The sequence below is a fragment of the Varroa destructor genome, unplaced genomic scaffold (assembly GCF_002443255.2).
Source record: "Varroa destructor unplaced genomic scaffold, Vdes_3.0 BEIS01000002.1, whole genome shotgun sequence".
Classification (NCBI taxonomy): domain Eukaryota; kingdom Metazoa; phylum Arthropoda; class Arachnida; order Mesostigmata; family Varroidae; genus Varroa; species Varroa destructor.
The window spans coordinates 34,418,894-34,434,385 of record NW_019211455.1 but is presented as its reverse complement, the minus strand read 5'-3'; the positions used below and the strand labels follow the sequence as shown (position 1 = coordinate 34,434,385).

At 40.1% G+C, this 15,492-nt stretch overlaps 1 protein-coding gene across 10 annotated transcripts in view; it reads right to left on the bottom strand.

The window, feature by feature from the left end:
• The window catches only part of LOC111243817 (excitatory amino acid transporter 2-like), a 125,510-nt gene that overhangs the window by 25,973 nt on the left and 84,045 nt on the right, over positions 1-15,492 (bottom strand). The window contains exon 1 of one of the 10 annotated variants that reach the window (XM_022789971.2): positions 1,540-2,044. The exons of the other annotated variants lie outside the window; for them this stretch is intronic. Coding sequence (XP_022645706.1) covers positions 1,540-1,563 — 24 coding nt within the window. The 5' untranslated portion in view covers positions 1,564-2,044. Of the gene's footprint in view, positions 1-1,539; positions 2,045-15,492 lie in introns of those variants that run through there. 10 annotated transcript variants of the gene reach the window in all.

Genomic DNA, 15,492 nt, shown 5'->3' with positions numbered 1-15,492 from the left:
AATTCATAGTAGTTAACATGAAGGGTCATATAGATTTTTTTTTTATTTCTTAGCGTAAAACTGATTTCTCCAAGTAGGTTGTTTTCACCAAAATGTTTTTTTGTTATGTTAAGCACGCACATCTAATAGAACAGGAATTGTTCGGACCGCCTCGGGGAGGGTCCCATATCTAAACCGAACTCATACTCATTTCAGAGGATATATATATATGACCACTCCACTGAACCATATAAATGTCTATTCAGAGAGCACTATCATCAGAGCACATTCAAGGACTATTCTGTTATTCAGTTACCACGTTACGATACGAACTTCGATACCGCCCATTTTACTTTTGCAAGTTTATTCAGGCTTAACCTATATTCAATTCGACTTCAAATTAGCTTGACAAAAGTACCTTTCAAGTTTATAGTTAACTAGCTATGTTCTATTAACTTTTCATATTTACGATTTCTAGAATGTGCATAAAGACTGCTATATAATCTCCTTTACTAATTATCTTAAAAATATTTTAAATTTATAAGCTCTGTAGTATTATACGAATAGTAACACGCTTAGAATCATCTGCAAGATGGCTAGAATCAAAAAAGGTTTAATGTCGTTACCTATTGATTTTAAGCTTAGTTTAACCTATCTGTATTAGAATAAGCTAAGTTACGATACTGTCAATAAATTTCTAATTACAGGAATTACAAGAGTTATATCCATATTTTTCATATTTTAGCCAGGTGTATATTTCGATATTAGCACAAATTCCACTAAAGTGATATTGGAATGATCACATTGTTTAGATATTAAAATTACTATTACAAAGCTAGTCTATGGAACATGACATATTGTGCTGAAAGGCGTATAGCATCGTAATTAGAGGCAGCCCGAATTTATAGTACTGTATCTAAAAATTAACCTTATTAAGAGATTCAAAAGGCTTCAATTTTGATATACCCAACGTGAGTCGACTATAATAAAGGAAGTAAACCTATAATGGAAACAATCGTAATATTTATAATATCACAGCCTTGCTATTTTATATAGTTATAAAAAAAAGCCTTAAAACATTGCTTAATACTTTGAATCGAAATGGTTTTCTCAGTCTTTTGACTTTACTTTGCTAGGTGAAAGATAAATATCTTATGTAATATGTACGGTAATAAATACTGGAGCGGTAATTAAAATAGTAGTGTTTCCATGTTGTTTAAGAAGATGCGTACAGAAGGTTCTTTATTAAAATTTAATGTATCGCAGCTGTGTATCAACAGCCAATGCTTGAATAGAGTGAATACGATTTTCTGAGCAACATATGAAATCAGCTAATGAAAACTGGGTAGCACATTTTTGCACTACTGTACCTAACATTTCTTCCTTATTGCATTAGACCAAATAAATACTTATTTCAAAAAATATGAGGTGAGATCAATTTGTACATTTACAATAGTCGATATATGTGATACGCAGATCACCGTAATCTAACTTTGTTACTTCTATATAGCAATTGTACTAATATTCCGTACCGACCATTTTATCGGAAGGTAAACTCACCCCAAAACAACAGCGAAACGGCATTGTGCAGGGCCCCCTTCTGCCCTTGTAACATATAGCTTTAATTTGTCAACTTCACCGAACGACGATGCTCCCATAAACTATGTCAAATTTTACGTACGACTTTACACACGGGCTTTGCTTACTAAGTACACAGTAATGGCCACCTTCGTGCCTTAACACTTCTTGATTTTAATACACTCGTCGTCACGGTAGAGACTGTGGTTAACGTGATCTAACGAGTTTAGCTCGGAGAATGGTCGTTTCTTTTTACCCTTCTCCTCTTGCGCAGTGTTCATCCGTTGCGGCTAATTCTAAAACTTTTACTCTTGGCGCGCTTTAACATACTCCTGCGCTGCATTTGTTTTTTTGCTGCATTCGCATTGCACCTACTCAGCTTTCGTTATGACTTCCCTTCGCGGTACCGAAACTACGGAACAGGAACAAAGACAAACGGCAAAGAGCTGGGAATTCGCGCGCGTATCTATTCTGGAGAGGCACAAAGTAGAACGGCGAACAGTAAATAGGACGGTTAAGGCGGTAAGGAGGTAGCAAGGGCGACGGTGGTAGCATGGCAGTGAAGCAAGGGTAAGCCGAGAGAGTTTTTTGAGCCGCGGGAGAGGGCTTGTTGTCGGCGACGGAGGAAAAAACTAGCAGAAATAACGATAGGTAAGCAAAGCCACTTGATCTCAAATAGATGGAGGACATCCCAACCCATTCATCTGCCTTGCAACTCGTACTAAGTTGTTGGTATAGAACAGTGGTAAAGACGGCGACAGCCCTTCTGACTCAAACAGATCTAATACTAAGCACGCCTATAGAAGTGCACCTATTAATACAAACGGCGTAGCTTAGTGTGATGATACACTGAGGTAAAGCAGTACTAACAGGCATAGGAAAAACACTAAGCAACGCAAATATGTTTTCCAGAAAGGGTAAATTCTATGGACTGTAGGCAATTTTATCCGGAATACGTTATCCAACCTCCGACTTCTTGTAACTAATTGCGTAGTCAACAAACCCTACATCAGTACTTCATAGCAGTCCCATTATTGTAAGATCACTAAAAGCAGCCAATATAAAGTCTCCCATTTTCCACAGAAACTTATGAATCATTAAATGCCGAATGAATATTCTTTGTTGTTTGCAAAACCTACTAATTCACCAGTTCCGCCTGTAATATGTCACTCGCGCTGTTCCTGCATAGGAAGAAAACGAATTTATTTTTTCCATTGATGTTCTGGGATTTACGTAATACCGACGTAATGCAAGATATTCAAAAGTGCCGGATATTATCGTCTTATACTTTCTATTACGCTGTATCATTCCACTTATTCAAATGATGTTTCGAATTGTCTAGACATAAATAGTATTCTAGGTTATCTAAAATTGTATTTGTATTTCTATCGTGCATCAATATCGCAGGTATTATCACCTATTCAATATTTCCTAAATTAGACTAATGCATATATATAGTTTCAGCAATTAATTTCATAATAATAATCAGCAGATCATGCTTTCGTCAAAGGTGACTTTCTGCGACCTCCAATATTAGCTATGACTGACGTTTAAGAACGAAGACCTAAACAGGAACGCTAATGACTGAGTGTTAAAATGTAATTTAAAGATCTAATAAGGCGGCCAATTAATTAAGATCAATGTCAAAAAGTTTAATTTATTTAGCAAGCACCGAGGAGTTCTTTATGTGAGCCAGAGCTATTCTGATTGATTTGTCCTTGCTGCAAGCTCTAGACTAGACCGGTTATGTCCTGTGGCAGTTCCAGTATATATTTAATATAGCCATACCATTATAGAAGCGTAAAAATTATAGAAATTGTGCAGGTTTATAAACGGCATGTTACCTTCCCTCTCATTATTAATGCCTATAATGCAAATCTAAGGAAAATGTGGCTTAAGCTGCAGCAGAACTACGAGGCACGCTATTCACCATTCTAAAGTATAATAAAGTGGCTTTCTTCAGTTGATGACATGTAGCAACGTGATCGAAGGACGCCATTTCTGTATTTTTTTGGTATTTTGCTAGTCTTATTACAGAGTTCCCTAGTGCTCGTTATGACTAGATCTTGATATACAAGAAGTTACAAATGCTTTGTGATAAACGCAATGCGTTAAGACAGACACGTTCTCGCTTAAATACCGTAAATCCAAAAGCAGGGTTTGGACCTGAAAATGTAGACAAGGTTTACGTACGGGTTGCACATTTCTTCGGATGACTTTCAAACGTGAGATTAAGAGACGTACTTATCCAATTACTTAAAGTTGATCTAACAAATCATGAGTAAATAAGCCTATCAAAAAAGATGGTTTAGGCGCAAGACTAACTACGACATTTGCAATGCGTTTTCTATGCCTCATTTTTCTGAAATTCGCCGAATGTGCTAGATCTTTCATGTTGTGAACAGTCTAGATAGATCCCGAGCTTACATTTAATGCACATGCAGATGTGGAGTGATGAGGCGGTGCAAACTGAATGGCTAATAGGTCTGTCTAAATGTGTTTTCATAGTAACTATTTGTCAATGAGGTTCTGGCCTTATAAGAGTAGCTACTATAAAAACCTCAGGCAAAAGGCATAATTTTCAACAGATTGCAGATAGATCTTATTCTACATAAAAATAAAATGTTTTTAAATTTACAATAAAGGTTAAATCATTAGGCTATATTACTGATAAACACAAGACCTTATAGCTTTTTTTATACTGTGTGAACACAGTTCATTAAGCACATATAGTGATCACGCTTGAAGCTGGCCGTTAAAAACCTGGTTATTAGTGCAATAAGCTTTTGATCGTTTACCCAAAAGCGGTTACTCGGTGGAGGCATTATAGTGACCTAGGTACCTAAGAAAGCAGAGTGCAATGATATGCGGCAGTTGTTCGCCAGAAGCGACGTGGTCGGGGTGGCTAATGTCCAAATCTTTCTGTGCGTTGCCATCGCAACAACAGCTAATAAGCATGGTGCCATGGTGGTTCAACTCTTGGCATTGATAAGCATTATCACTAGATATTAACAGTAAGGAAAATTAGGAATAGAAGGAAAATAAGGACTTACGGGAATGATGTCGTTTTATCTGTTTATTGGAAAAAAGACACGTATAATACCATCCGGTCCAATTGAACTCCTAATGAGGGCAAATAACTAATAACACACCTAAAAATAGCTGATTCTAAAACTTGAAAAAATCTTGATCACACAGGTAGGTAGTAGGAAAAAAATGAGAAAGGTCGAAAGAAGTGTGTTCCAAAAATGGTCAAGACATCCCAAAAACATATTAGTAAAAAAAACACACAACGGCCGCTTATTAACAGCCATGAGGGTGCCGACTGCCGGTGTTGTACTCGTTTCCAATTACCTTTATGAAAAATTGTGGCCGTTTATTGTCAAGCGTCGCAAGGATGGCCGTTAAACGTTGTGCATGGAACGGTTCCGTACGAGTCGTAGCGAATGACAATTTTTGTTGCGATCGTATTACTTTTAAGGAACACTGACGCTTTCGGACCCATGAACACAGCTACGTAAAGTCAACTTGAGAGAAATGAGAATTATTCATGGTTTGATCTTGTATTTTACAGACGGTCGTTGCGGAGTAAAGTTGTATCGAAAAATGGCGGCGGCTAACTAAATGTCAGCTTTCCCAAAACGCTAACATTCCCCTAATAATACATCGGAAAGTGGGAACATAGGGAATCGCGCCTGTGTTTTGTCCACATCTAGCACCTGAATACATCGGTATAGAGCAGTCGTTTACCGAACGCATTTTTTTCGTACAGCGCCATGAATGCAGTAACTTTTATGGCCTTCCTGCGAATCTCATTGTCGTAGGATGCTTTGCCCTCACCTACGGAAGTACGGTACTGTTCATTCTTATCAGCCTTAAAGATAACTTTGTCGTTATTTTTTAGTATGTATTTTGGACTATGTTTAATCTATTCACCAGTATTAAAATGGCAATCGAAAATTTTAAGGAAATCGTCGCAATACGTTATGTCGACAGGGTACTCTTGATACCGGTGACCTGTTCGGTGCAGACGGTTAAACGGCACCAGCCTGACTCATGTCCCGTGGTCGCGAAACGTGCTTAATTTCCTATTGTGAGCTGTTCGTCGTTGGAATTACCAGTCGTCGTGACCGAACAGAAACAAGAGGACATACTAAAGACTATTGTAGGATGGGTGTGATATTGAAATGAGCCTTCATCCTCATGTCAATTAGGCAGGGTTGGTCATCGAGAGTTTCTTAGCAGCAAAGAACGACGTGTTGGGTGTTATGGGGGGGTCCCAAACTACCTCGGCATCTGTCGGTGCGTTATATGTGCGGCGACGCCCGCCTCATAATCGTCAGTTCGGTTCAATAACGATTATTCGTCTTTTGCTCTACTTCTGAATCTGAAATTATACCATGGCAATCAGATTGTGGTCAGAGGCTGTCGTCGGATGCGTCAAGTATAGTAAAGCTTGAAAACTTTTCCACTCAGTAAAACTCTCGTCAATGCCCGGCCTCGATTGTACTTCGAAGTCGGAAGTGAAGGCATCGGTCTGTGCAGTCTGGACTCCGACTGTCGGGCGGTTGTAGAAGGAACAATGTTTAAATGCCCTGATAGGTAATGAAAAGATTCGCATGTTTGTTGTACGGCTCTCTGTGCTTTGTTTGCGGCGTGCTCTCTAAGTAGAATGTATACCTCGAACAATGTGACGGGAGCGAATTTGGGTTTGAAAGGTTGCAATTTGCTTACAGTAGTGATCTACCGAAGTTCGGTAAATTAGAAGAAAAAAGCAACACGGTGTTTAAACAGCACAATTGCCATTAAATAGCCGGCGGGCAGTTACTAAATGTACTTACAGGGTACCGGAACTGGAAATATATTTATTGCAGTTATGTACTTTATACGCCCGTTCTACTCGTCTAAATTATCAAGCGGGAAGCCTGCAATTCATGCTCAATCTGGTTGGATTCCACGTAGATTAGCGGTGACACGCCGTTGTCATGGCTCACATAAGGGACTATCACACTACGAGACTCTCTAGCCTGTTTTAAACAAGAGCCGCAGCTTCCGTAATGCTTAGAAGTGTTGGCGCGGGAAACGTAGGAAAACCAATTTCCCGTATCGGAAAACCTGGCGCACGGGGGTTGTCTCTTCAGGGGCCCGCCGTTGCTGCCGAAGCCAGGCATCAGCCGTTGTCCGCAGCTGAAATACAGAACGACCGGCTCTTGGCCTAACTATGACTTCGGCAGCTTTTTTGGCTGAAATTTGGAATGTGCAGACACTGCCTTACGGACAGGCCACAAAAATAGCTGGCGTCATCCATGTCCGCGTGCACGGGTCGCTACTGATCCTGAATGATGGAAAGGGTCTTTACCATGGTCCACGCTGTGGCAAAGCATGAACATGGCTCATTTTGCGGGCGTGCGCAACGTCTCCATTATTTCCAGGTCTGTCTTTGCAAAAGGATCCGTTAGTAACAGACAGCTCGGTTTTGTGTTAACAAATGCCAAAATGAACTTCCGGTTCCTCGCTGGGACAGCCTCTTGTAGAAAGTAAAAAGACCTTTACTGGTGGGCAACTTTTGTCTAGCCCATATGAGCTTGGTGGCAAAGAGCAAGTACCGCCGTCTCAGGCGGTCGCAAAAGGAGCGGCCCAGGACACTACGTCCCGGAGTGTTGTTTGCCGTGGCGCTTAGATGCCGCACATCGAAGTCATATTCTGACGGTCCCAAATCCCAATGGGCTAGCTTGACGCAGAGGACTCTTTTGCTCTGCGAGTCCTTTAGCGCTATACTATCAGTGGCTACAACAAACCGTTGGCTATACGGGTATATGTGGAATTTCTTTACCGCCCAGTCAACAGTCACCTATGCCCGCAACCTTTTCTGAATTAGGAAAGACTTCCAGCCAGGAAACACTTTTCCAAGGCATATGACTTCCCACAAATGAACATTTTGACCCTTAAGGTGTAGACCAGTGGCATTAGGGATAGAATGTACGGTCTGGAAATGGTGTAGATCCTTCTCAAGGCCGTAAAATATTACGGTAATGTTATAGATAAAGGCCAGAGCTTTTCTGTAGTTAAACGTACCTAATACCCAGATAATCAGCCGCTGAAATGTAGCCGAGGTATTGGATAAGCCGAAATGCTCTATTTGAATTGGTGCTGACCCACACAGTAAAAAATGCGGTCTTTTGTAGTCGCCGAATACTATGGGAATTTATCAATAGCTACTTGTAAGGTCCAAGGCACAAAATACCCAAGCTTCTCCTAACATGTCGAATACTCCATCGATCTGTAGCAGTGGGAGGACGTCTCTCTTTGTGACCGTATTCAACCTGGGGGTGATTCACACAAAATCAGAGTAAACTATCTTTTCTTTCCACCAGCAAGACTGAAAAACTTAGGGACTAAAAACGGACTTAGTCACGTTAGCATCTAACATCTCCTTTGCAATGCAAACCCGTTGCGCTGACACGACTCGCCGCGGATGTGTGTAAGGAGGAGGGTCGTCACCGGCAAGTGCGGTATGATTAACAAGGCGCGTTGGGGATAGCTTCCCCAGCTCTTCGAATAAAGGTTTGAACTTTGCATGTAAAGCCTCTTCCATCCGATTCGATGGCCTCAGTGACCTGATGATCTTACTTCGGCAACTCTGGAAGTATTAACTAACATTCCTTGGCTAAGGCAAAATAAGAAGTATTCAACACACTGGTTTACCTATGGGTTTACCGCCTGCTCTTGTTTTAACCAGAACAAAATTGTTTTCGCGTATTTCACATACTGATGTATTCTAGAATTTTGGCAAGATGGAACTCATTTCTGCGCGAATGTCTAGCGTGGCCTGGACTAGACCTACACTCTGCAGTTCGACGTGAATTTAAATCTTCAAAGGGCTAGCGGTCTTTTCGCAATCGTGCAAGTGGGCATTTAACATCGATGGTTTCGTTCCCGACACCAATAGCAGACCGAGTCAATATGATAATTTGTGGAAACACGCGTAAAGTTTGCAAAAAAAATTGACCTCGTTGTCTTTTTAATATTGACCAGGAAGCTCCAATAGATGTAGTTGAGCTCCAGCTCACTCGTGAAAGATCGCTTGGCCTTTATAAATGCCTTTCCTGTGCTCATCTGTTTGAGGAAGTCTTTCGATAGGCCAACGATTTCTGGGGGAGCCGTTCATGCAATTTCTTTTAAGATGTTCTATTTATTGGGCCAGGTTAATATGGCTTCACGAGTTGCACCATCTGTTTTTTAGCCTCTGTCGGTTTCTGGTTAGGCGTGCCATCTACAGCCAATTAGCAAGTCGAGTCTCGTCGACACCTCAAGAATCCGGCCTCTTTAACATGCCACAGGATTGAGTGGTCTATATTCCCTTGAATATGACCGGTACCACCAAATTTGCAGCTTTGACGAGGTTTACTCGCTAAAAACTGGCGATCGATTGGTCTACGATAGGTTACTACATAACATGTCGGCAGGAATCGAAAAAAAAAATATATATAAGCAGAGATATGGATAGAATTTTGCCGTCATGGCGAGTTTGTGAGTTACTATTCCACCGATATACGTACAGTGTTTTCATGATTACCGAGTGGTAGTGACAGCACACGACGAGTGGTCAGGAGCCTGTTAAAATAGTGGTTCTCAAAGACTTCTTTCTATAAAATTAAGACGTAATAGCCAGCGATTAAATTTTAAATTTAGTTTGAAGTATAGACGAACTAAGTACCAGTAGGACTGGTTGAGGTCAGACAACTACAAGAGAGGGATGAGCTTGTCTCAAGGCTTGATTACAGAAATGATATAGCCGACTATGTGCTTTAAGCAGTAGATCATTGTTGTAGATACTTTTTCACCAAAAAGCATCAATCGTGCTATACCATATCGGCAGGCATCAACACATGGATAAACAGGGATTTGAGCAGGTGGGCACAGGATGTAGAATTGTCTATGTTGACCCGGTTTCATGTATATCCATAATGTCAGGAAAGTGGAGACTACTACTAGGTTACCCACAACATGCAACGAACTGAACAGCCAATCCGCAAAACTTGACATCTCCTGTCCATAGTCTAAGACGAAATAGTGATTTTGGATTGATCACTGGTTTAGTAGCACAGGAGAAATATAAGGTTTGGGAAAGGACTGAGCCCTTTTTAGAGACATTTGGCGTTGATAATGATTCATAAACGCTACAACAGAAAACACCCGACGATCGTCAAGCAATAGGTAACGCAGGCTAAGGGGTATATGAGTCGTACATACGAAAGCAGCGAAGTCGGTTGTTACGACATACAGTTAAACATTCGCTCTTAGTTATTTCTGACCACTTAGTTGTATACAAGCGGGTCACCGTGAAAATAAATCGAATGTGTAACTGTAGTAATGTACGATATTTCTACATACCGTATACGTAAGCCCAACCATAAATTTAACAGGGGAAGGGACATCTTACAGCCGTAAAGGCACAATTACGCTCATGTGTAGCGTTCCAAGTAAGAGGCAACTGAGTATTTAGTTTCGTAGTGTGCGGAAACAATATTTTTTACGATCACAAGTCAGTCAAACAATTCATCAGAGTATATTTTGCGCAGGTTAGTTAAGATGCTAAGTTTTTTAGTGAGATCACGTTTAGACATAAATAAGTTTGGAATTTAATAACGACGCACAGAAGATAAGCATCTCTAATTGTGTGCATAGCTATCATTACCTTCATGTACTTCTTTGCAATGTGCGATGGAAAAGTTTAACCGTTGAATGAAGGGTAGCTTCAGGTAGGCAAAACTGTTCACGCAGACAAAGGGCAAGCCAAGATTCCAGGAGGCAGTTCCCGTTCTATTCCTGAATTTCATATTCACCGTCTTCGTCAGACTTACAGTTAAGCCGGATCCTGCTAAGCTCACATACAATTCAGCTAACATTTGCTGAACTTAAAAATGGCTGGTTCCATAGATAACCGAGTAGCAAGCGTATAAAATAACTTTGACAAGATCTGTGAATGTCTGGACTTTCACAGATAGATTTTTCAACAGCGCCGAGAGAAGTTGAGATAAGTTTATCTTCTTGCGCCAAACCTGTGATGTGAAGGAAAGGGTAAGCTCTGCCACGCTCCTATTTTTTTTTGGAGCATAGTCATCAGAGGCTTCACAATTACAGGGAAACCTTTTCTGTTAGAAACCTCGTAATCACGCCACTGTCACCGAATGGTAAGACGCCTTGTAGTTTACGGGTACGGAAAATATGAACTCTGCTGGTCTAGTCCAGGTTACCGGCTGGCAAAGCCTTGCAAAGCTGCATTGTTGATCGACCACTTTGAAACACGTGCTTTTCATGCGGTATGTCACCAGCGATCTCCAAAAATCGAGTCGACCTCGACCATAAAGGGTAACTATAGCACACACTTTTCTTCGCAATGTCGCACTGCGATTACGTAGAAATGTGGCACGTGACTGCTGGGCGGGAAAGGCGCTTTTATAAAGCCACTTATTTAGCATAAATAGCGATCTCCGGCAAGTGGCCAGGGTCAGGGCATTTTTCAGGTGCTCGTTTCCGTTTGATTCAGACCCGCTGGCTTATTGGGATGCAGACATGAAAAGTCTGGGCAATACCCGCCGTGAAGAAGTCTCAGTAATGTACCTATCTTCATTAATCGTCAGCTCCTAGGTTGCATAAGCCGCTTAAGGTCGAATCGTTTCGCCCAAACGTATACCGGAAATAACCGATTAGAGTTTATGTGTTGAAAAGGCAGAGGGTTGAGGCCTATGCGAAAAACCATTTTGCTGACTGGCGCACAGTTTCAAGTGTCATGCTTGTTTTTTGCTATTCAAAGTAACTGCGTCGATAGAACGCAATAGTTCGGGATTCTTTACTTGCTGTATGTAGCTACCAATGTCGATTAGATATGGAATAAACAGTACTTTGATAGCGTGCTCATTTAGGATATCCAGACTTAGGCGTTTAGAAACAGCTTTCTCTCTTTTTTGAGAATCTACAGGAGTCGTAAGCTTAGTGATGGACGTGGGCATGGAGGTGAGCTTCCCCTCGGAGCTCTTTTTTTTTTTGTATACACATACATTTGTTGCGTAAACGTAGACAACTGAGCTTTAGTTATAGTCAACCTTTATCCTGTCACGCGATAAAAACCCACACACAACAAGTGAAGACGACACTGCACGTGATCCGTTTACCAACTTTTGACGAAAATATGTAACGAATTCATTTTTATTAAAACAACGCTACATTATGATAAAGCAAAGAGCATCGAGCGCTTCTGTGAATCTGAGGATCTTGATCCTGTGAAGAATTCACTAAGCTAGCCTGTATCGGAGATTAGGGCTTCGTGGGAGTGAAATAAGGATTAGGGTATCACATATGGTTCCTGGACGGCCCCTTGACGGCTGATTCCAAAGGCCTTTGTTTCATTTCTTTTTGAGCTTTCAGAATGTTCACCTCTAAAAAACTGTCACTTTGTTAGCAATGTCGTAGGCAGCCTTAATTCGGGTCACGATAGTTTTACGTTGGCGTCAAATCTTTCAACAGCCAGCACGAATATCGTATTTTTCAACTATGGATTCATGGTACCCTGCCTGTAGGAGAGACCGCTATTGGGCTGCTTGAAGTTGGCATATAGTTCTTAGATTTTCGCTATGATATCACTCACATTATTTTCAGAGTAAATCAAACGATAACAGAAATTTTTGGCTGCAGTAGCTTGTTTAGTGCGGATCGCAATGGCTTTACGAGGTCGTCACTGATCACAAGCACAGTTCGTGCTGGCCAGATGGCGTCTTCGGCGCTACCGTGAAATTCGGTTGCATTTATCTGATTTTTTAAACACTATTGATGATTTTCATCACTGTTTGTCACCTAAAGGTTTTGTTTTGGATTGTTAAAAACAGCTCTATTGATGAGAGTAGGGACGTGCCGCTGCGCAGAAAAACTGCCAGCCTTCTCGTTAGCTCAAAATCGGGCTACATTGTTTGCGCGTTGCCGTCATTTCGGCATATCCACCCACAAAGCCATAGTACAAGACTAGCGGGCCTCCTTGATGCCATTCTTTTGCTTCTTTCAGGTGACGCATCATAAAGGTCACACTGTAGGGATCCTTGGTGGGTTGAACAGTTGTCGTCAGCAGATCATGATCGTATGACGGCGTGTATTTTATACTGATTTACCCACCCCTTTCGAAAGAATACCCCAAATTTTAAATGAACCCGTGGATACAGCGGTTGCACACGCAGTTAAATTTGAACCGATCATATTACTAACAATTTGTGCTTGTTGTATATATATAAATTAAATTACCTTTAACTAATTATCTCTGAAATTGATGCTGGATGCAAATCACGAACTTCGAAAACAGAAGTGTTTCTATGTCCGTCTTCGAACTTAAATAACTTTACGCGTCTTCAAATTTAGTAGGTAAGCACGTTAGCCTGATATCATCAGGAAAACGAAAATTAGCCTCTATCGTGGAGCAATAATATTTATTTTTTCAGAAATACAAAAAGTTTTTTTATTTAAAGGACGTTAAAGACGAATGCAGATCAACCTTCGTTGTTAAGGTATTTTTCGGTACAGGGGGCTCTTACCCAATAGACCCAAGATTCCGGATGGTTGCGCTTTAGATTCAAAAAACCTGACCTCTACGCGTACACGCATCAGCTAATAAATAAAAAATTAACAAGGTTCGCTGTTGATAAATACGCGCTTAGGTATACAGAAAGTTACGAATACGCCTTCGGGCTACAGTGAAATTGTAATACGTCAACAGTAGCTATAGAAAAACATTTCAAGTGTACTCGGCTATCCGGATAACATTACCATCGGCACCAAGACAGGAAAAGAGTTCACCCGAACCTCCGAGGTGGGTTTCAGTAGACCTAACTTTTTAGCTTGAGATTAAATTCACTAATTTAAATGAGAGATTACAATTACAACTGTTAGTTTCAAAAATACGATAAAGTTTTGTGGTTCTATATATTCTCGTTTATTTACAATTTATTTTCGAATGTTTGTCTCTTTAAATATCGCTACTTAACGTATCATGGATCTTGCCATACCTGTTTCACAATAGCTGTGGGAGGCCTAGGGCATTCGCGCAAACTAAGATACATCAAGAAATATATTCTTAGTACGGTTGCAACACATTTGTCATCAAATGCAAAGTTTAGAAATGTAAAGTATAGATTCATAAAAATCGGCTGAAGCTCGTCAAGCAATGTACCGGTCATGAGCATATTCACAACCAACGAGCTTTAGATAGTTTCATCAAGATTTTTTCCTAACACAAGATCATATTCCTAACACAGTTTCGTTACGCTATCGAATACAGAAAGTTAAGTGAACATGGAAACATTGAACTTCATCCTGGAGAAGGTACGCTAATGTATACACAAACAATTCCTTTGTACTTAGTTTGGAGCTACTAAAATGAAGACTGGTATCAAAGGGCACGTTTGGATGTAAATGGAACTTTGCAGAAAGTCACATAAAATAGGCGACTTCGCGTCCTGCGTTGAACACATGAAAAATCCGCTGAAGCAAAAAGTTCATCGGAGGTAATTACCAAGAGAAGCTACAGAAAAAATTCATATAGTCTTGAAAAGAATATACTGTTGACCATTGCTGATGAATTTACAATGTGCATAGAGGTGTTTCCATTTAATGCATATCTACTGATAGTGGTGTTTATCGGTCTCTGTTTATGCAAACCACAACATTCAATCGCTAGAAAAGTTCTCAGTTCTTCCTTCCATTTTACTTTGATTTTATATATTATGCCTTGTCCTATTCAATTAACACTTTTTCTTTTACTCTCGGAACTGGACGAAATCAGATGGGCCAGTCTAGGTACTGAAGTCGCAAAAGAAAACCATGATGCTTTTCCAGAAAAATGGCCAAGCAAGCCGAGGCTGAGCCGGCATATAGTTTTTGTAGAAACGACACTAAACACAGAACTCTAATTTTGAAAAACAAACAGATTCACGTTCTCCTTCTCTTTTTTATGTTGTGTTGGAATGCACCTTAACAATTATACTAAGTTGTAATTATTAAGAAATCCAAGAGGCATCATAGTAGTGTATGCACAATGATAAGATATACCCCTAATCAAACTTGAAATTATAGCAGTTCAGCCGTCAGCATGATTTACAGGTATTTTGGAATCTGGCGTGCAATTCTAAACGAAGTATTTCGTTTGCTATATGTGACAGGTTAAACAATCGACAGAATGCACTAAAGGAGTCATTTTGAAAGGAATCGAAACGTATTAATTTTATGAATTTCCTCTACTAGATCGCAAATAAACATTCACAATTATCTTTGATTTTTTTGCTTCGTCATTATTTGTGACTACTCTTTTATACTTTTCCTATACAAACCAGATAGAATTGAATTTTGGGCAAATATATTTTCACCTAGATCTGCATTTTCCACATACATCTTCGATACCGTTTTATTATGCTCTGGTTCCAAAAGCTGTGAAATAACTTTAAAATATCCATGGCATTTACTAATGTACCGCTAGAAAAAACTGGTTGGAAGTGGTTTCTTTTATTAAAAATAAGGCGTTTCTATACGGAAGGTACACTGCTTTCATTAATTTCCCCAATTCGATAAGGACCACCTTTGGCAGTTTTAAAGAGAGCGATTGTTAGACAAGCTGAGCATTGGCAACCAAAGATTTAAAATATATCCCGTCTATCTAGCTGTTCAAAAATGTTTTTCGCCGTTATTTAAACAAATACAATTTCAGTCCTTTTCATCTGATCTTCCCAAACATGAATGTGTGTTTTGTTTCATTTGACAGGTCGCTGACAGTATCTATAAGAGACGCGTGGTCAGGAGGACGATGCGCAGTGTTAAATCTTACTAGCGTGAGCAAGTACTCATCTGTGTGAAAGCGTGACTTCAAGCATACAATTTCATAAAAAACGTTTAGGAAAA